General features: G+C 42.5%; 2 protein-coding genes and 1 pseudogene across 3 annotated transcripts in view; 1 reads left to right on the top strand and 2 right to left on the bottom strand.

Annotated features, from left to right (window-relative positions):
• LOC116906805 (beta-galactosidase-1-like protein 2) overlaps positions 1 to 14318 on the top strand; it is a 39462-nt gene extending 25144 nt beyond the window's left edge. For both annotated transcript variants that reach the window (XM_032909679.1, XM_032909680.1), the window contains exons 14-21: positions 7786 to 7932; positions 10092 to 10160; positions 10617 to 10704; positions 11472 to 11559; positions 12076 to 12187; positions 12865 to 12981; positions 13092 to 13155; positions 13872 to 14318. In XM_032909679.1, coding sequence (XP_032765570.1) covers positions 7786 to 7932; positions 10092 to 10160; positions 10617 to 10704; positions 11472 to 11559; positions 12076 to 12187; positions 12865 to 12981; positions 13092 to 13155; positions 13872 to 13879 — 693 coding nt within the window. In that variant the 3' untranslated portion in view covers positions 13880 to 14318. The remainder of the gene's footprint in view (positions 1 to 7785; positions 7933 to 10091; positions 10161 to 10616; positions 10705 to 11471; positions 11560 to 12075; positions 12188 to 12864; positions 12982 to 13091; positions 13156 to 13871) is intronic.
• LOC116906806 (ribosome biogenesis protein NSA2 homolog) lies at positions 1519 to 2271 on the bottom strand. Its single transcript, XM_032909681.1, has one exon. The coding sequence runs from the start codon at positions 2266 to 2268 to the stop codon at positions 1519 to 1521; it is 750 nt and encodes a 249-aa protein (XP_032765572.1). The 5' UTR covers positions 2269 to 2271.
• A 3832-nt stretch (positions 14319 to 18150) lies between the features above and the next one.
• LOC116907298 lies at positions 18151 to 19959 on the bottom strand (annotated as a pseudogene).
• Positions 19960 to 20212: the final 253 nt, after the last annotated feature.

Raw genomic sequence — 20212 nt, 5'->3', positions numbered from 1 at the left:
AGGAAATTTTCTCCAGTGCCCATGTGTTCGAGATGCTTCCCCACTTTTTCTTCTATTAGTCTGAGTGAATCTGGTTTGATGTGGAGGTCCTTGATCCACTTGGACTTAAGCTTTGTACAGGTGATAAGATGGATCAATCTGCATTCTTCTACATGTTGACCTCCAGTTGAACCAGCACCATTTGCTGAAAATGCTATCTTTTTTCCATTGAATGGTTTTGGCTCCTTTGTCAAAAATCAAGTGACCATAGGTGTGTGGGTTCATTTCTGGGTCTTCAATTCTATTCCACTGGTCTATCTGTCTGTCTCTGTACCAATACCATGCAGTTTTTATCACTATTGCTCTGTAATACTGCATGAGTTCAGGGATAGTGATTCCCCAAGAAGTCCTTTTATTGTTGAGGATAGTTTTAGCTATCCTGGGTTTTTTGTTATTCCAGATGAATTTGCAAATTGTTCTGTCTAACTCTCTGAAGAAATGGATTGGTATTTTGATGGAGATTGCATTGAATCTATAGATTGCTTTTGGTAAAATGGCCATTTTTACTATATTAATCCTGCCAATCCATGAGCATGGGAGATCTTTCCATCTTCTGAGGTCTTCTTCAATTTCTTTCTTCAGAGGCTTGAAGTTCTTATCATACAGATCTTTCACTTGCTTGGTTAAAGTCACACCGAGGTATTTATATTATTTGGGACTATTGTGAAGGGTGTCGTTTCCCTAATTTCTTTCTCAGCTTGTTTCTCTTTTGTGTAGAGGAAGGCTACTTATTTATTTGAGTTAATTTTATACCCAGCCACTTTGCTGAAGTTGTTTATCAGCTTTAGTAGTTCTCTGGTGGAACTTTTGGGATCACTTAAATATACTATCATATCATCTGCAAATAGTGATACTTTGACTTCTTCTTTTCTGATCTGTATCCCCTTGACCTCCTTTTGTTGTCTGATTGCTCTGGCTAGAACTTCAAGAACTATATTGAATAAGTAGGGAGAGAGTGGGCAACCTTGTCTAGTCCCTGATTTTAGTGGGATTGCTTCAAATTTCTCTCCATTTAGTTTGATGTTAGCTACTGGTTTGCTGTATATGGCTTTTACTATGTTTAGGTATGGGCCTTGAATTCCTATTCTTTCCAGGACTTTTATCATGAAGGGGTGTTGAATTTTGTCAAATGCTTTCTCAGCATCTAATGAAATGATTGTGTGGTTTTGTTCTTTCAGTTTGTTTATATAATGGATTACGTTGATGGTTTTCATATATTAAACCATCCCTGAATGCCTGGGATGAAGCCTACTTGATCATGATTTTTTTTTTTTTTTTTTTTTTTTTTACTGTAAAATTGGGCAGTGTTTTATTTTCCTTTACAATTTAATAAATACTTCTTGATGACTGCACATGGAGTAAGGCTGATTGGTAGTTCAGAAAGATCACAGCGATGGTGTTTTCCTGACACTGTAGTCTTCCATAGTGAGTGGAATGACTTGTATGATGTCACTGTCAAACCAGCAAAACTGCATTTATTCACCCATCATTTTCAGGATTGTTGGTAACTTGAGCATACTTTCCCCAAATGAGCTTGCCTCCTTGTGTCAGCTTGCTTACATTCACTTCAATGACTGTCCCCTTGGTGATCACACCCAGGGTTGTATATAATGGGGAAGAGGGATTCTTTTTCACACCGAGTATAGGCAGGCAAAAGGTAGCTTTCATCTCAGGGTGTGTGACATGGGCTTTTTTGAAATGTAGACCCATTGGCCTAATGAACCTTTCATATTTAGGTGGTTTTCTTGTAAAACCATCACCAACAAAGCAGACTTTTGTAACCATTCTCTTCCATGCCTTCTTTTTTCTCTTTCCTGTTCGAATAACTTTCAATACTTCTGTTTCTCCTTGGGCAGGAACTTTGGGTAGAGGGACCTCCCATTTTCCAGCCTTTTCTTTCTGCTTCTGCTTAATCATGTTGGAAAGTACTTTTGCTCTTGACTGCCCCTCTCTGTCCAGGAGGTAGGCAGGGACTGCTCCCTGTGGAGTCTTCTTGTCATTCTTCTGCTTGGTGTTTCTCTTCTCATGCATCTTAATGGTCTTTTTCATTTGTATTTTCTCGGCATGGCGCTGTTTATGATAGAGCTTAGCCTTCAGGCCGATCATTTTTTTTACTTTCTTTGAACGTTCATGGGCCTCCCGACCTTCTTTCTTTCTCTTTTTCTCATGGTAGTCCAAACGATATCCATATCGTTTGCGGTGCAATTCAATATATTCATTTTGTGGCATGATGACAGCTGAGAGGCAGCGGTCCTTGACCTCCCGGGTCCTAAAAACTTCTTAATCCCAGCGTTATCACTGGCCCACGAGCCTGCTTCACTCAGGCCGGAACGGGAAAGGGTAGTCGGATGATTGTTTTGATGTGCTCTTGGATTCGGTTTGCCAGAATTTTATTGAGTATTTTTGCGTCCATATTCATAAGGGAAATTGGTCTGAAGTTCTCTTTCTTTGTTGGGTCTTTGTGTGGTTTAAGTATAAGAGTAATTGTGGCTTCATAGAAGGAATTCGGTAGCACTCTGTCTGTTTCAATTTTGTGGAATAGTTTGGATAGTATTGGTATGAGGTCTTCTATGAAGGTCTGATAGAATTCTGCACTGAACCCATCTGGACCTGGGCTCTTTTTTGGTTGGGAGACCTTTAATGACTGCTTCTATTTCTTTAGGCATTATGGGGTTGTGTAAATGGTTTACCTGTTCCTGATTTAACTTTGGTACCTGGTATCTGTCTAGGAAATTGTCCATTTCCTGCAGATTTTCAAGTTTTGTTGAATATAGGCTTTCGTAGTAGGATCTGATGATATTTTGAATTTCCTCTGAATCTGTAGTTATGTCTCCCTTTTCATTTCTGATTTTGTTCATTTGATCACACTCTCTGTGTCCTCTCGTTAGTCTGACTAAGGGTTTATCTATCTTGTTGATTTTCTCAAAGAACCAACTTTTGGTTCTGTTGATTCTTTCTATGGTCCTTTTTGTTTCTACTTGGTTTATTTCATCTCTGTGTTTGATTATTTCCTGCCTTCTACTCCTCCTGGGTGTATTTGCTTCTTTTTGTTCTAGAGCTTTTAGGTGTGCTGTCAAGTTGCTGATATATGCTCTCTCCTGTTTCTTTCTGCAGGCACTCAGAGCTATGAGTTTCCCTCTTAGCACAGCTTTCATTGTGTCCCATAAGGTTGGTTTTGTTGTACCTTCATTTTCATTAAATTTTAAGAAGTCTTTAATTTCTTTCTTTATTTCTTCCTTGACCAGGTTATCATTGAGTAGAGCATTGTTCAACTTCCATGTATATGTGGGCATTCTTCCCTTATTGTTATTGAAGACCAGCTTTAGCCCGTGGTGGTCTGATAGGACACATGGGATTATTTCTATCTTTCTGTATCTGTTGAGGCCTGTTTGATGACCAATTATATGGTCAATTTTGGAGAAAGTACCATCAGGTGGTGAGGAGAAGGTATATCCTTTTGTTTTGGGATAGAATGTTCTATAAATATCTGTGAAGTCCATTTGGTTTATGACTTCTCTTAGTCTGTCTATGTCTCTGTTTAATTTCTGTTTCCATGATCTGTCCACTGATGAGAGTGGGGTGTTGAAATCTCCTACTATTATTGTGTGAGGTGCAATGTGTGCTTTGAGCTTCAGTAAGGTTTCTTTTATGTATGTAGGTGCCCTTGTATTTGGAACATAGATATTTAGGATTGAGAGTTCATCTTGGTGGATTTTTCCTTTGATGAATATGAAGTGTCCTTCCTTGTCATTTTTGATGACTTTTAGTTGATAATAGATTTATTCGATATTAGAATAGCTACTCCAGCTTGCTTCTTCAGACCATTTGCTTGGAAAGTTGTTTTCCAGCCTTTCACTCTAAGGTAATGTCTGTCTTTGTCTCTGAGGTGTGTTTCTTGCAGGCAGCACAATGCAGGGTCCCCATTGCATATCCAGTTTGTTAATCTATGTCTTTTTATTGGGGAGTTGAGACCATTGATGTTGAGAGATATTAAGGAATAGTGATTATTGCTTCCTGTTATATTCATATTTGGATGTAAGATTATGTTTGTGTGCTTTTCTTCTCTTTGTTTTGTTGCCAAGATTATTAGTTTCTTGCTTTTTCTAGGGTGTAGCTTGCCTCCTTATGTTGGGCTTTACCATTTATTATCCTATGTAGCGTTGGATTTGTAGAAAGATATTGTGTCAATTTGATTTTGTCATGGAATATCTTGGTTTCTCCATCTATGTTAATTTATTGTTTTGCTGGATACAGTAACCTGGGCTGGCATTTGTGTTCTCTTAGGGTCTGTATGACATTTGTCCAGGATCTTCTGGCTTTCATAGTCTCTGGTGAGAAGTCTGGTGTGATTCTGGTAGGTCTCCCTTTATATGTTACTTGACATTTTTCCCTTACTGCTTTTAATATTCTTTCTTTGTTTTGTCCATTTGGTGTTTTGACTATTATGTGACAGGAGGATTTTCTTTTCTGGTCCAATCTATTTGGAGTTCTGTAGGCTTCTTGTATGTTTATGGGCATCTCTTTCTTTAGGTTAGGGAAGTTTTCTTCTATGATTTTGTTGAAGATATTTACTGGTCCTTTGAGCTGGGAGTCTTCACTCTCTCCTATACCTATTATCCTTAGGTTTGATCTTCTCATTGAGTCCTGGATTTCCTGTATGTTTTGTACCAGTGGCTTTTTCCATTTTACTTTATCTTTGACCATTGTGTCGATGATTTCTATAGAATCTTCTGCTCCTGAGATTCTCTCTTCTATCTCTTGTATTCTGTTGGTGATGCTTGTCTACGGCTCCTTGTCTCTTTCTTTGGTTTTATATATCCATGGTTGTTTCCCTTTTTCCTTTCTTTATTGCTTCTATTTCCATTTTTAATTCCTTCACCTGTTTGATTGTGTTTTCCTGGTATTCTTTCAGGGATATTTGTGATTCCTTTCTATAGGCTTCTACTTGTTTATGTATGTTTTCCTGCGTTTCTCTAAGGGAGTTCTTCATGTCTTTCTTGAAGTCCTCTAGCATCATGATCAAATGTGATTTTATATCTAGATCTTGCTTTTCTGGTGTGTTTGGATAGTCAGTGTTTGCTTTGGTGGGCGAATTGGGCTCCGATGATACCATGCAGTCTTGGTTTCTGTTGCTTGGGTTCCTGCGCTTGCCTCTCGACATAAGGTTGTCTGTGGTGTTACCTTGTTTTGCTATTTCTGACAGTGGCTAGACTGTCCTCTAGGCCTGTGTGTCAGGAGTGCTGCAGACCTGTTTTCCTGTTTTCTATCAGCCGGTTATGGGAACACGCTTTTGGGCGTGTAGTCTTTCCTGTCTACTGGTCTTCAGCTCTTCCTGTGGGACTGTATCCTGAGTCCACCAAGCAGGTCGCTTGGAGCAGAAAAGTTGGTCTTACCTGTGGTCCTGCGGCTGAAGTTGCTTGTGGGGGGCTGCTTTTGAGTTCTCCGTGACGGCGGCAACCAGGAGGGCCTGTGACGCTTTTCGGGAGCCCCTGTGCACTGGGGTCCCAGGTGGTATTAGGTGTTTTCCTCTGGAGTCAGAAATGTGGGCAGAGTGTAGTCTCTTCTGGCCTCCCAGGCCTGTCTGCCCCTCTGAAGGTTTAGCTCTTCCTCCCATGAGATTTGGGTGAAGAGAACTGTTGACCGGGTCCCTTCAGGTCTGGGCGGTGTCTCTCTTTATGTCTTTCTTAAAGTCCTCCATCATTAACAAAAAATGTGATTTTAAATCTAAATCTTGCTTTTCTGGTTTTTTGGATATCCAGTATTTTCTTTGGTGGGAGAATTGGGCTCTGATGATGCCAAGTAGTCTTGGTTTCTGTTGCTCAGATTCCTGCGCTTGTCTCTAGTCATTGGGCTGTCTCTGGTCTTTGCTTGTCTTGCTGTTTCTGAGAGTGACTTGACCCTGCTGTAGGCTGTGTGTCAGCACTCCTGCAGAACTGTTTCCCTGTTTGTTTGTTTGTTTTTTTCAGCCTTTCCTGAGAACAGGTGCTCTGATTTCAGGTGTGTCAACGCTCCTGGAGACTGTCTTCCAGGTCTAGGAGTGGGCAGGAATCAAAGGATTCTGCCCCTGATTTCTCCTAAGTCCTTGCACCCAGGGGGCACAGTTGGCACTAGACGATTCCCTCTTGGGTCTGGACTGGACTGTGGGCAGAGGGTAGTGTCCTCTGACTTCTCAGGAGTGTCCACACTTCTGAGGGTCCAGCTCTCTCCCCCATGGGATTTGGGTGCAGGGAGCTGTTTGGCGGGTTCAGTTTGCTCCTCTGCGCAGACCAGAACTGTGGCTACCAGCGGCTGACTGTTCCTATATTCCTGTGTCCAGAGGCACTATATTCCTGTGTGCAGCTCTCTTCCCCACGGGATTTGGGTGCAGGGAACTCGTGATGACTTCTTTTAAAGAGTACCTACCCCCAGTTTTAAGATAGATGTTGAATTTCAGTTGTATCTGAGATCTGCTTTAAAATAATCATCTAGGTCAAGAGATGGCTCCGTGGTTAAGACCGATAGTTGCCTTTCTGTAGGATCCACAAGACCACATCTATAACCTCAGGTCCAGAACATCCAATACCCTCTTCTGGTCTCTGTAGGGACTGTGTGCTCATGGTGCACAGATACCCATGTAGGCAAAACACCCATAATGTAAAGTAATAAAATAAAATAATTCTGTAAAAAGTTGGAAGGCTGAAGTGGAAATGAAACAAGACAAGTCATGTGTTGATGAAATAAGCCAGCACTTCATGAAACAAATGCCTTGCAAATATTTTAATTCTGGAATTCTCTCTGTATTTATTATCTTGAATTGTTCTACAGAACTAGATTCATCACTTTTTTACCTTTAAGTACGGTTTGTACAGAAAAGAAGAAAAAATGGGTTTATGTGTCTTCCAAAGGTGCCGCAGGGATTTTTTGTTTGTTTGTTTTTGTTTTTGTTTGTTTTTTGTTTTTTTTTCTGCTGCTGCAGTTTTTTGTACGGTAAGCAAACATGTAAGATCTAGCTTGTTGAATGCTATCACAGTCTCTTTGACACTTACATGGATCCATTGTTTTCCATCAGGACCCCTTCTGGTTGATTCTGTGTCTACCTGACAGGACACCCATAGCTATTAACACCTTCATTGTTTTGTTCCCCTGGAGAATCTAGGCTGTGTGGCTCCTTAGATTTAGAATCACCTGTTTCTCCAAGGCAGTCTCAAGGACTTTTGTTGTTGTATGTGTACTGTGTATAGGTGTGTGCTTGCATGTGTATGGGCACATGTGTGTGGGTGCATGTGAATGTATTTGCACATATGCATGCATACATGTGAAGGCTCAAAGTGCCATAAACGTCTCTTGATCATTCTGTACTTTAAAAAAAAATTGAGGTAGAGTCTCTTCACTGAATTTCAAAGACGTCAATTCTGGCTAATCTCTCTAGTTATATGCCTCAGAAATCCCCTGTTTTTGCCTCCCAACTACTGATTACAGGCATATACCACATCATTGTGCTTTTCTTGATTTCAGCTTTTCATTTAAATTATGAGAATAACTCATGGGCTGGATGTGCAGTGTAATACGAGATTGGTTGGAAAACCAAAAAGTTAGTTTACACATTATGGTTAAACATGGGTATCCTTGTGTAGTCCTTTTCAGTATTCCTGTTTGTATGGTGGTTGGGATCATCCCCTGGAGAAGTGAGCCATGGGTTCTTGGTTCTGAGATTCTTTTCTCTAGCCTGACCCTTTAACATGGCTGTGACTCCTACCTCTGCCACAGACAACCAAGTCTTCCAAGCCACTATCCATGGAGCAGCTGACAGTGAATGGAAGGAGTGGTCAGTCCTTTGGGTACATACTTTATGAGACCACCATCTTCAATGGAGGCCTCCTCACATCACGGGGTCATATTCAAGACCGGGCCCAGGTAGGGAACAAGATATAGTTTTTAGTGGAACTTTTATGTTAATATCATCCTGTGATACTGAGGTAAATGTCTAAGTGGTTGTCAAATCATTTGACCACCAGAAAATTATTACTATTATTTCTCATATGTCCTTTTAGTGAAATATTTTATACATAGACATCCCTAGGTATATACTTCTGAATGCTATAGAAACTGATAGTGATCTTAAGTCCAGAAGGTACTTCAGTAATACTTACATTTATCATGTATCAACCCCTAATATTTATTATTAGCATATGAGAAGTTGGTTTTGTCATTTAAGTCTTAAAGACCAGGCTGAGATATGTGTTCCACATAGGAATCCCTCAGGAAAGGTACAGCTGGGCAGTCACAGTGCAGAAGTTGAAGGTTCCTTCCCACTCCCAACTTCTAAGTATTCTGAAAGATTTTTTTCCTTCATCTTTTCTCTCACCTTTTCCCAAGACTTCAGGTTGCGTATTCCTAGTCCAAAGCCTGAGATGCTCAGTGAAAATATGATAATGCTCAAAAAATGTCACATGGGACTGGGGAGATAATTCAGAGGGTAAAGTGTTTGCTGCCGGAATCTGAGGACCTTAACTCAGATTACCAGCACCTATATAAAAAGTCAACTGTGGTCCCACATGCCTGTCCCAACAGCTCAGGGGAGTAATGACAGGAAGCTCCTAGGGGCTCAATGACCAGGCAGCCAACCTAGCTGAAACAGCTTGCACACACACACACACACACACCCACACACACACACACACACTCACACACACACACAATTTCAGAGGTTTTTTTCTTTTAAAAATAGATATGTTATCAATTCTTTGAAGCTATCCGCTGTTCATAGCTCCTTAGTTACCATTAAGAGCTACTGAGCTTCTCCCACTTCCAATGTAGAGTAATTGACTGGCTCGATCGTCTTTAGGTCTTATGTAGGCAATGACAGCTGCTGTGAGTTCATGAGTGCAGCAGTTGGGTCACATCTGAAAAACAATGTTTTGGTCTGGTCCCTTACAATTTTGTCATCCACTCTCCCAAGATAATTCCTGCGCTCTGGGTGAAGAATGAGATAGGTGCCCCATTTGTGGCTGTTTGTTCCACTTATGCTCTGCTTAACTAACTACTGTCCACTGTGTGAAGAAACTTCTCTGATGAGCACTGAGACCTACCCTAATCTATGAGTAGTGAGATATAGATTTAGAGGACAGTTTGATCCTGTGTCCATTTGGCAGAATAATAGTTCACCTCTGGGACCTGTGTGCTCCTCAACCAGATTGACAGTACCAGAGATATTTCCTCCTCTGGTGCAGGACTTAAATCCAACCAGAAAGCAATTGTTTACCCCCATAATATTCACGTCATTACTGCAAGCGTGGGCATTTGTCATGCTAATCATTATTGTTGCTCGAAGCTTCTCAGATGAGTAATTCTGTTGCTGCCTGTGCCTTACTCAGTCTTCTTTCTTAGACAATTCAGAACCTCCTGGCAAGGTGTGGAAACACCCTCAGCCCTCACATACCAATCACGAATTAATAGGATTCCCCACAGGCTTCCTTCCGGGCTAATCTATCTGAGATCTTTTCTCAATTGACATTCCTTCTTCCCAAGTGACCCTACTTTGTCAAGCTGACAAAACCATCCAACAGAGTAGGTAATCGTAAGGAAGAAGGGTAAGGGGAGGTGCATTCAGATCATCCCTAAAATCAGTTCAAACATGGTAGTAGGCTCTCCAGATACAAATTGGGAGCACCTAGAAGAATTCATCCCCTTGAAGAGTTAAATCTTTGGGGTAAGGCACAGACACACAGAGCAGTTGCTGTCCCTCAGTTTCTTCTCCCTTTTGGCATCATTTCCTTGACAATGTTTCTTCCTTCTTACCTTCCTTCCCCTCTAGTTTCCTGCAGGTCTTTTAAGCATTGTTTCCTCCTTGCTCTATGGTTGATCTGCGGTCCATTTTTCATTGACGGCTCCATGCCAGGAATCTTGTCATTGTATTACTTTAATCTGTTGTTCTTTGTGAACTCCTGAGCCAATGCAGTACTGGGAGACATGGAGTTCATTCAACTTCTGGTCTTGCTTTGCTTTTTTGCATTTTCAATTTGTTTTCCTTTTCTTTATGAGGACCTAACAATGTCCTCTTCTTCCTCTGGCAGGTGTTTTTGGATAATGACTATGTAGGACTCCTGGACCGCGCCAATAAAGAGCTGCTGCTTTACAAAGATGTATGTAACATTTAAAGTATAACATTCTAGTTCCAGTGAGCCTTGGGCCTGAGAGTTAGTGAGGCCTCATTATAGATTATTTCTACTCCTTTGCCCTTGGTTTGCTCCATGCAGAGTAGCCTGGCAATCGCAGAGAGGGTTATGTATACCTTGGAGGTACTGGTGAATGTTCTTTGAGTGAGTACCATGCTCCCCCTTGAATATTCCCTGCTCAGAGCATTCTGGCTTGGTCACCAGTCCCAAGAGCGTTGTTGTTTAAATATTCAGGTGCCTGTTTCTGGAAAGGGATGGGAAAGCTGGTGTACAAGGGCTTGCTTATCCCATAGCTAGAGGCCTACAAGGGCCTGAGGCCTGAAGTCTGTCAGTTACCTACTCGTGTCCTGTCCCAGCCCCAGGGAGGTCTGGAAGGTCTAAGAGAAGTGCCAAATGAAGCTTACTCTGGTCTATATTGAATAGCTCACCAAGAAAACCCAGACTCTGAGGATCCTGGTGGAGAACCAAGGCCGACTCACTTCTGGGCAGGATATGAACAAGGAGAGAAAAGGTGGGCTCCAGAGGAAATTAACTGAGATAATGTAGCACCAGACTGCTATTGCTCCTCCCCAGGCCAATGGCACCTGGGAACAGGCATGTGTTTGGCAAAGTGCACACTTTCATGGCTATGAGACATCTCTGTATAGAAACTGTGATATTTTTGTGTTGTATGGTGGCCAGACAAGACCCATCATATTGCCACACACACATTGATAAAGGGTTTGAAAGTGGTACCAGCAGTTGAAAGCTATGGTGATGTCCCTGGTTGGGGTCCTCTCTTGGGATATCACTTCTTCATTTCCAGGATCCTAGGGCTAATGTGTGTCTTTCTGCTTGGACACAGTACTCCTGAGCAGAGCCACACACCATTTTTCTGCCTTGTGTTCTTTGACAAACCTGAGCATTCGAGCTAGGCAGAGCCTCATGTTTTCCGGATCTGCAGCAGCTGCCATGATTCTGTGCTGTTAGTGTGGGTTGTGAGGCACCCTCTCTGAGAGTCACTTATGAGGATAATACCTCATAATAAGGATAAGTAGGACATAGGATTAGGTAGCTTACTGGCAGAGTACTTGCCTAGCATGTCTGAAGCCTATTGAACCTTGGGGTTCAATCCTCAGCACCACCAACGGGAGGGGAGGCTCCAAGGGAATTTATAGAAACTTTCTTGCCAGACGATACCAAGAAAGCACCTTCCTTCAGGGAGATCCCTGACTGCAGCCCGAGTATCCTTCTGTCTTTCTTGCCCCCTTCATAGTCCCTCTCATTCCCACCCCATAGGTTTAACTGGAGACATCTATCTCGACAAGTCTCCACTAAGACCATTTAAAATCTACAGCCTGGAAATGGGAAACGTATTCGTACAAAGGTGGGTGCCTTACCTTCGGGGTGATTAAAGGCTAGGTAAGGGGGGAGTTACAACTCAGCGGTGGAGCATTTGACCCAGCATGTGTGAGGCACTTAGTTCAGTTTGCTACTCTTGCATAAAAACAAGATAAGATAAAATATAACAAAAAGGGGTGAACATGCAGAGCAGGAAGTATGCTCAGAGGTCTCCCGGTGAATTCAGCCTTTGGTTTTCAGATAGGAAAAACCAAAACAAAACCAAAACAAAAAAAAAAAAAAAAAAAAAAAAAAAAAAAAACAAGCCAATGTCCTGAGTACTCAAAGAAATGATACCAAGCTTCGAACATCTGTCTAGCGGCAGGGTAGTGACTGTCCCTTGTCCACTGGTTAATCCTGCTGAGTCACAAATGGTGAGGGAGTAGCTGCTACCACAGCAGGGATGGGGTGACAGTGTTCATAGAAGAGGCCAACCTCAGAGGTCACAGATGGTCCATTGGAAGAAAAGTACACCTTTCACTGACTCTTGATTCTCTCTTAGGGAATTTCCCAAGTACTGGAAAACAGCGACAAGCCCTGTTATAGGCCCTGCCTTTTTCCTCAGTTATTTGAAAGCTGGAGATCCTCCCCAGGATACCTTCATACAAGTAAAGGTTAGTGCCATTTTTCTTTTGCTCCTAGGCCCCAGCCTCCAGCCCCAAAGAACCATGTGAAAAGCCACACAGTGTGTGAGTCTTGTCCTGTGGCAGGGAGCCAAGCTACCCCAAGTCACAATGGCACCCTGAAGGCTTCTCCCTTTGAGGACTATCAGGAGGAGGTCAAGGAATGTTAATAGATACACCGGAGGCACGAGCCAGTAAGACTGGCTGGTGTGTACACTGCAGCAGGGATTTAGTGAATGCGAGCCATTAGTCCTCACTCACAACCCTGGCTGTAGAGACCTGTACCACTGTTATGAGCTCAGCACCCAAGGCCTGTTATCCAGATCACCTTGTCTACCATCCCTAACGTCCTACAATTTGGGCTATGCTTCTAAAGGCTGGTGTGTTTTGACGAATATTGGATGATAAATGGGCATCTCCTCTGCTGGCTTGGGTCAGACCTGGGGAGATGAGATTGAATTCGATTATTCCTTGAGGCTTGATGCTGAGACGCCTCCAACGGAGGGCAGTGGCATAGACTGAAGAGCACTGTCCCACCCATGGCTCTCAGTGTGAATCCATCCTGTCTTGGTCTATGGTAAGGATCGGTGGGTCACTGGGATGGGGTCTCTCTGCTTTGTATCTTTACATCTAGAAGTTAGATCCTGAAACCTCACCATATTTTTCAGGACTGGGGAAAAGGTGTCATAGCCATCAATGGAAGGAGCCTAGGACGATATTGGAATATTGGCCCCCAGGAAACCATCTTTGTCCCTGGCTCCTGGCTTCACCCTGGAGTTAATACGGTGAATTCTCCCAGTGTCCTCTGCTTCCTAGTGCAATTTCTTTGAACTCTGCTCTGGCCTCAGAGGGACAACACAAATCTTCTGGCTGATTTACTTTCTTTTTTGTGCAGATTATAATGTTTGAGGAATTGAAAGGTGGCTTAAAGATCCGCTTCACAAGCAGGGCTCAACTAGGTATGCCATTTCCACGGGTCAGTTCAGCATCTGGGAGCACGCTTAGCTCTCGTATAGTAGATGGACTTTCCATTATGTTTGCACAGCTCCATTTGTCCCTCCCATTTTAAGATGATATAATTAGCCTCCTCCTCTAACATCCTCATGCCAGCCCGCTCAATCTTCCTTTCTGATGGTTCCTCCATATTTTCGGGGTCCAAGTTTCATTTCGGTCAACCTCAGCCTCTTCTACTTCTAACCTTTTCTAAAATGAACCTCCTCTCTATGGCTCTTTCTCAGGTTGCAGGGTTAGATAACTTCCAGATTCCTTTCTAGCATCCTTTATTTAGCCAGTTTTCAAAGGAAGGAGTGCATGGAACAGTTACATTGGACCCAAATTGCAGAGCGTTTATATTTGTCCTTACTAGGGCAGCTACTTTCTAGGCACTGAGCCTCCTTTGAACTTTTTTTGGTAGCAAGAGTGAGATATCCGTTTGTCCTCTGACACGCCTCCCTTCCCTACGGCTGACAACCAAGCCTGAGACTTGCCATGCAAGTGTTCTGTCACTGAGCCACAACCCAGCCCCAGAGAGCCCTATGGAGACTCCCTTGCCTCACTGCATTAGAGTCTTTTTGGGCCTAGTGAGCAAGCTTTCTAGTCCCCATAGATCACAGTTTTCCCCTCTTTGGGATGGACGTGGAACACACAGTATGCTAATCAGATTTTCTCTTTTCAGGACATTGAATCTCAAGCGATATGATGTAAGCTAGAAGACAGTCAGCTGAATCACATCTGCAGTGGTCCTGGGAGCAATCCGTCAGTCCCGACCTATAGGTCCATCTACACTGGCTTCATTCTCTACCCCATGCCAGGCGTGGGTTCCACCATCCACCTTCTCACTCGACAGCAAACCCAGCTTTTGACTCATTAGCTTACCTGTTTCTGATGCTCACGACGAAATAGGCTTTACCCATTCACTTTCTTTGTCACATTTCTTCTGTTCAAAGCTCTTTGACGAGCAAATAAAATTTTGGGAAAAATGCTCAGAATAACTGGCATTGCAAGTGCAAATCCGAAATGAAAACAAATGTTTTCTAAGAAGTCAAATAAAATAGAAACTGCAGGCAATGGCGGGGGTTATCATATATGTTTTCTTGATTTAGAGTAAAAAACGTCAATGGTGTTTTCCTTTATCTTCTCAGTGGTCAATGCTTGCTTCTTGGAGGCTGTGTCAATCAACTGTACCGCCCTTTTCCACCTTTGGCATCTGATTTATAGTCCCTGTTGATTGCCTGGTCTATGCTTGATCCTCCTAGGATAAGATTCAATGTTTCTGAGCTATACCAGAGGTCCCAGAGAGTTGCCCAAGTCCCTGGGATAAATCAATTTGGTGGTCCCTCTCAGGATGGTAGAGGGAAGACCCATTGTGTTTAAAGCTACTACAACTTGCTCTGCTCCATTCCATAAATACTGCCGATAGCTTCTCTCTGAACTTGGCAACAATCTCTTTACCTATCTAGTTTCCAAGGCCATGCCAGAAATATACATCTCAATTCTGTGGTGGCCCAGTGTCTCCACCACCACAAACTCTCTTAAATTTAAATCACCACATGAAAGAACACACAACATAACAACCTCTGATCCAATTGATAAGATATAATTTCCACCTAGACACATAAAGTCCTGTACACATCCATCCCATAAGAACATTCATAACAACCTGTAAATGTTCAGAGTGGAATCTTAACGTCTGCCTCTATGTTCTCTCCCAGTCACTTCATCTCTAGACCCCTTCCCTTCCATTCTCCTCCTCTTCCCTCAAACTTTCCCCTCCTGCCCATCCTTCCTTCTTGTCCAATGACAGGCCTCATTCTATTTTGTACCTGCCTTCACCTATATGACATCCTACAATGGTGGATCTCTCAAATGATAATTTACACTGTCATATCCTTATTTTAAAAAACCCATACTTTACCTGAAAATTAGAATAATTTCTAATCTACAGTTTCTTCTTCCTTCCTTCCTTCCTTCCTTCCTTCCTTCCTTCCTTCCTTCAGTGTATGTGCTTGTACATGCGTGTACATGCCGCAGCACATATGGTTTCTAGGTCTTCAGGCTAGGAGGCAAGTGCTCTTATCTGCTGAGATGCCTCACCATTCTCTACCCAGACATCTCTCCTGTTTCTCTCCACCCTCTTATTTATTTTATATCATAAGCTTGTTTCTTCCATTTGCCCCAGCTCTCTGTTTTCATTCAAGCTCCTCTGAATTAGGAACCCTGCATCCTGTCAGTGCTGATCATGGAATGTGGCAGAGGGAGCTTACCTAATGCAAGCTTTGTAAACACTGCTGCTCAACTTGGGTGCTTTGTCCACCTGGATGTGTTCATGGACCAGATAATCTATGATCAAACCTCTAAGTTAATATATTAATATTAATATATCATTATAAAGCATTTATTGCTCTTTTTGGATCACCCCGTTTGTATACAGCTCTTCTATTTGGCCTTGGCTTATGTACCAACTCTACCCTTATACTGTCAGGATGGCAAAAATTGCTTTTTAAAGTGACATCACTCACATACTTATAGCCTTCTTTAATCCCCCACTCTTCCTTCCTTTATCTTTATTGTTCCTCTTCCTCCCCCTCTTATTCTTCGGTTTATTTTAGATCTTATTCTGTAGCCCAGGCTGGCTTGCAATCCATTATTTAGTTTAGGTTTGCATCAAATGTGTAGCAGCCCACGTGATTCAGCTTCCTAAGTGCTTGGGCAACAAGCCACAATTGAACAGCCCTAAGGAAGTTATAGCCTCGTCTACCATTGGCTCAATAAGGTCTCAACTATAGTCTTAAAAATTGGCCAGAGTTTATGGCCAGACCACCCTGAACGTGCCTGATCTTGGAAGCTAAGCAGGGTTGGGCCTGGTGATGGGAGACAGCCTGGGAATACCAAGTGCTGTAGGCTTAAAAAAAATTGGCCAGATTATTAATCTGTTAAATTTGTTAATCTACACCATCACTTTAGGAGACCAAACTGGTTCCTGACAAAATGATTACATTTGTCCATCCTTGCTGTGGTGGAAACTGTACTTACCTAGGGTGGTAGTTTGTCCTCTGATGTTTAAGTCTTCATGGAATCCAAGGTCACTTCAATTTCAGGGCAATATCCTGACTGACTCTGTACCTTTAGCTAAAAGCAAAGAAAACAGACTCAAAAGAAAAAGAGATGTCAAGTTTCTGTTATTCTTTTAAATAGTTACCTTGTGTGAGCAAGTGAGGAATGTAAGTGTTACAGCTCTGAAGGGAAAGGTGTCCTGGCAGTTGGGAGCCAAGGAACACCAGAAAGTCACAGTGCACAACAAACCTCACACAAGAGCTTTATTGAGAAAGACACAGCAGGGTGCCCGCCTCTGCTCAGGAGAGGAGCAGCAAAGAAGGAAGCCCTTTACATAGGGCTTCTGGGGAGTGGGGGAGGTGTGAGATTTCCAGGGTGGCCTGGGATTGGTGGGATTTTTTGGTTTGGTCTTAGGGCAAGCTCAGGGATTGGTGTGATTTTTGAGCTCAGGAATTGGTGGGTTTTTGAGCTGGGGAATTGGAGGGTTTTTAAAACCCAGAAGTAATTTTAGACTTTTTATTCCACTGTTTTAATCGTGAGCAACTTCTATGTGTCTGGTTCAATACCCTTCCACTCCCCTCTCAAGTTAGGGTTTTGGCTAACCTGGCATTTTCTCAATTGAGGTTCCCTTCTTTTAGATAACTCTAGTCTGTGTGCCAAGTTAATATAAGACTAGAGAGCACTATATAATGATATAATTATATATAGTTAAAATATTGTTCTAATATAGTTCGACTCTTAATGATACTGAAAGAATGGATACACACACACACACACACACACACACACACATATGTATAAACCTCAAAACTATATCAAAATTTCAAACCTTTTGCAATTTTATGGAACACTTCTTGTGACCAAAACCAAAATTTAAAAACAACAAAATGCTATGCCATAATAAATATAGACAAGGTTTTACATAGGAGGATTGCCCAATAGCAAATTAAAAAAATATGTATTCTTCAAAATTTTCAGAATATTTCGGTAAAGGTGACACACTCATCTCTCTCCATTTTTAGTCACAGACACATTAGAAATGAAATGCATTAAAATCACCTTAAAATATTAGTCATTTATAGAGTGGCTATTTGAAATGCTTTACACAGAAAGAGATTTTTGAGAACCTTGGCTTTATTAAGACTCTGCTCCCTGGTAGTCAAGAGCCTGAAAAAATTACCAGGAAATATAAGAAATTATCTCAACAAAATATAAAATCTTGTCATTTAAATCCATCCTTTTCACTGATATCACTAGGAATAGAGCAATGTTTTAATCAGTAGTTGTCGCCTTGATGCAAACAATTCAGTTCCAGTTTTATACTGTTGTGTTAAATCCTCTAGATGAATTTAGATTTAAAAATACCTTTTACAAAAATGTCCTTTAACTTTGCAAAAGTGTTGATAGAATAGAATCTTATGCCCTTTAATTGTTTTCTCATAAATTTCTCTTAAGTCCCGTTGTATTTTCTGCACATAGATTTCAAGTGCTGACTAGAATTTTAATGCTAAATAAATTTATTCCTAATTAACAACCAGGACAAAGAAATCTTAAGTTGTTTCTATACGCATTGTTAATTAATGAAAACAAGCTTGTTCTGATCCATATTCCTTTTTTTTTTCTTGGCAACCATTTAATAACAAAAGTTTCCCACCCTTACACCATGACAATGTCCTGAGCACAGGATGGGCACAGCTATGTAAGAGGCTGAGGAAAGCTAAGAAAAATGAGGGTGTCAGAAGGACTCCTGAATTAAGAACTGGGTTGGGTACAGGCCTCTTTGCCCAGATACTGGTATTAACCACACAGGAGGCTGGGGCTGGCCACACATGACCAAAAGTATGAGAGTGCTGGCTTGTGTGTATGTATGTTTTACTAGCTGCTTCTGCCAAGTCCAAATCTCAGTGAGGTACGACTGGAGCCCACACAGGCCTTGTCCTCTTGGCCTTTTATAAAGACCTCACAGCATTATTATCATGGGCTTTCTTCTTCTCGGCGAGCTTGTTGGCTTCTTGGAATTTTGTGCTGCTTGCCAAACATGATCTTTTGGTAAAGGTACTTCTCTTGCTTTTTCATCATCATCATGGCCAGATGCTTGGCCTCACTTTCTTCCTCCTGGGCCAGCCACTCCTTGTCTTCCAGCTTCACAATGCGGGCCATAACCTGGGGCTTCTTTTCTTCCAGCCTTTGCTGCTCCAAGGCTGACAGATCGCCTCCTCCTCCTCCTCCTCCTCCTCCTCCTCCTCCTCCTCCTCCTCCTCCTCCTCCTCCTCCTCCTCCTCCTCCTCCTCCTCCTCTTCCCATTCAGCTTCCACATCTTCCTCCTCCTTTTCCCCTGCGATATCACCATCACCTTTGTTGTCATTGTCTTCATCATCCTCAATTTCCTCTTCCAAGTTTCCTGAATCTTCTCCCCGCTGTATAGCCAGGAGCTTTAATTTCTCAGGGGGAATGTAATCTCCTTCCTTCTCAGATATGAAAAGCAAAAGGTCAACCCCAGGGAAGGAGGAGGAGCCCGGCGTTCACACAGTCAAACACCCACTGGGGCTGTACATAGTACCTGCCAATGATGGGGTTTCCTGCCCCAGCCGGTCAACAATCTGGTGGGTGATGCAAGAGTCTGTGGTATCATAGGTGGCTCCAATGCACAAAGACTTGTCCCAGGATACATGTCCACTAAAACTTCTGTTGATAAAGGCCAATGCTTCATGGGGCACCTCTGGATTCAGGAAGAACTGCAGGCCTTCAAAGAGTTTCTTGTGCTTTTCCTGTGCCTCCAGCTCTTTCCTTCGACCTCCCTCCTGTGCTGTCACCGCCCCATCAGTCAGAAACTCATCAGCCTCAGCCTCCTCTACAGCAGGCACCACTACTTGGGCTGGGCTGGCACTGAGGGCAGCCAGTTTTTCCAAAGAGCTCTCAGTCCAATGCATATGTGTCCTCGCTGACCTTTGCTTGGCCTTGGCCTTCAAACCTGGGTGGGTAGTGAAGGTTGAGTGACTGGTAGAGGCAGAAGTTGATGAAGTCCAGGAGAAAGGTATAAAACTCAGTGAAGGTGGCCATGACCCTGTAGTCCACATCTGTTGAATGATCAAGGGAGGACAGCATAGGGGGCAATCCATACAGTGGGCTGATTCAGCACCTCAGCCTAATAGCAAATACCTTTAATGGACATGAAGACCTTGCATAGCTCTCAGGCAACAATGACATGGTGCAAGAACAGTGAGGTGGTGGCACAGCTGAATGGTCTGCACATGGCACTTGCCCATCCAAGGGAAGGTGGAGAAGAGGAAGCGTATTGACAGAGCATCATCTAGGTCCTGCAATGCATTGATAAATGTGAGGCACTGCTCCTTGACAATGTGGTTAAGTTTGTAGCTGGGTTTATTATCCTTCAGGCACTCTATAGCATTCCATTTGCTCTTCCCATAGGCTTTGTGGAGCTTCTGGACAAACACCTCGTACTCTTAGAACTTGTTCATGATGGGTTCATGGAGGAGGAATTTAATATCTTTGATAAGGTAAAATGTTCAAGCTGCTGTGGAACCCTTGGTAATTTTCTTTGTACGCTTGGGTTCATGAGGATAAATACCTTTCTGGATGCACATCCAACTGAAATCAGGCAGGCTCAGCTGCAGCTTCTTCTGAGCTTTGTTTCAGGTCATATAACTGGTGGCAGAACCTCTTTCATATTTCCTCTCCAGACCTCCCATAACTCCACATTGAGAAACTCTTGAAGGCGGTGTGGAAAGGTCCCAAGTTCCATTTATGACAGACGGAAACAGATTAAATTAACATGTCTACATAGTAGAATATCAGAAGCCTCCTAAGTGGATGGCAGCTTGTTTTTACAATTTCCCCATTTCTTTCCCTAACTCCCAAATTCTAGAGTGAGCTCTTGAACCTGTGTATTAGCTTGGTTTGGCTATGGAAAGAATCTTGAAAGTTTCTCCTCCAAATTCACAT

Source organism: Rattus rattus, chromosome 8 (assembly GCF_011064425.1).
Source record: "Rattus rattus isolate New Zealand chromosome 8, Rrattus_CSIRO_v1, whole genome shotgun sequence".
In the NCBI taxonomy this organism is placed as follows: Eukaryota; Metazoa; Chordata; class Mammalia; order Rodentia; family Muridae; genus Rattus; species Rattus rattus.
This window is presented reverse-complemented; position numbering and strand designations above follow the sequence as displayed.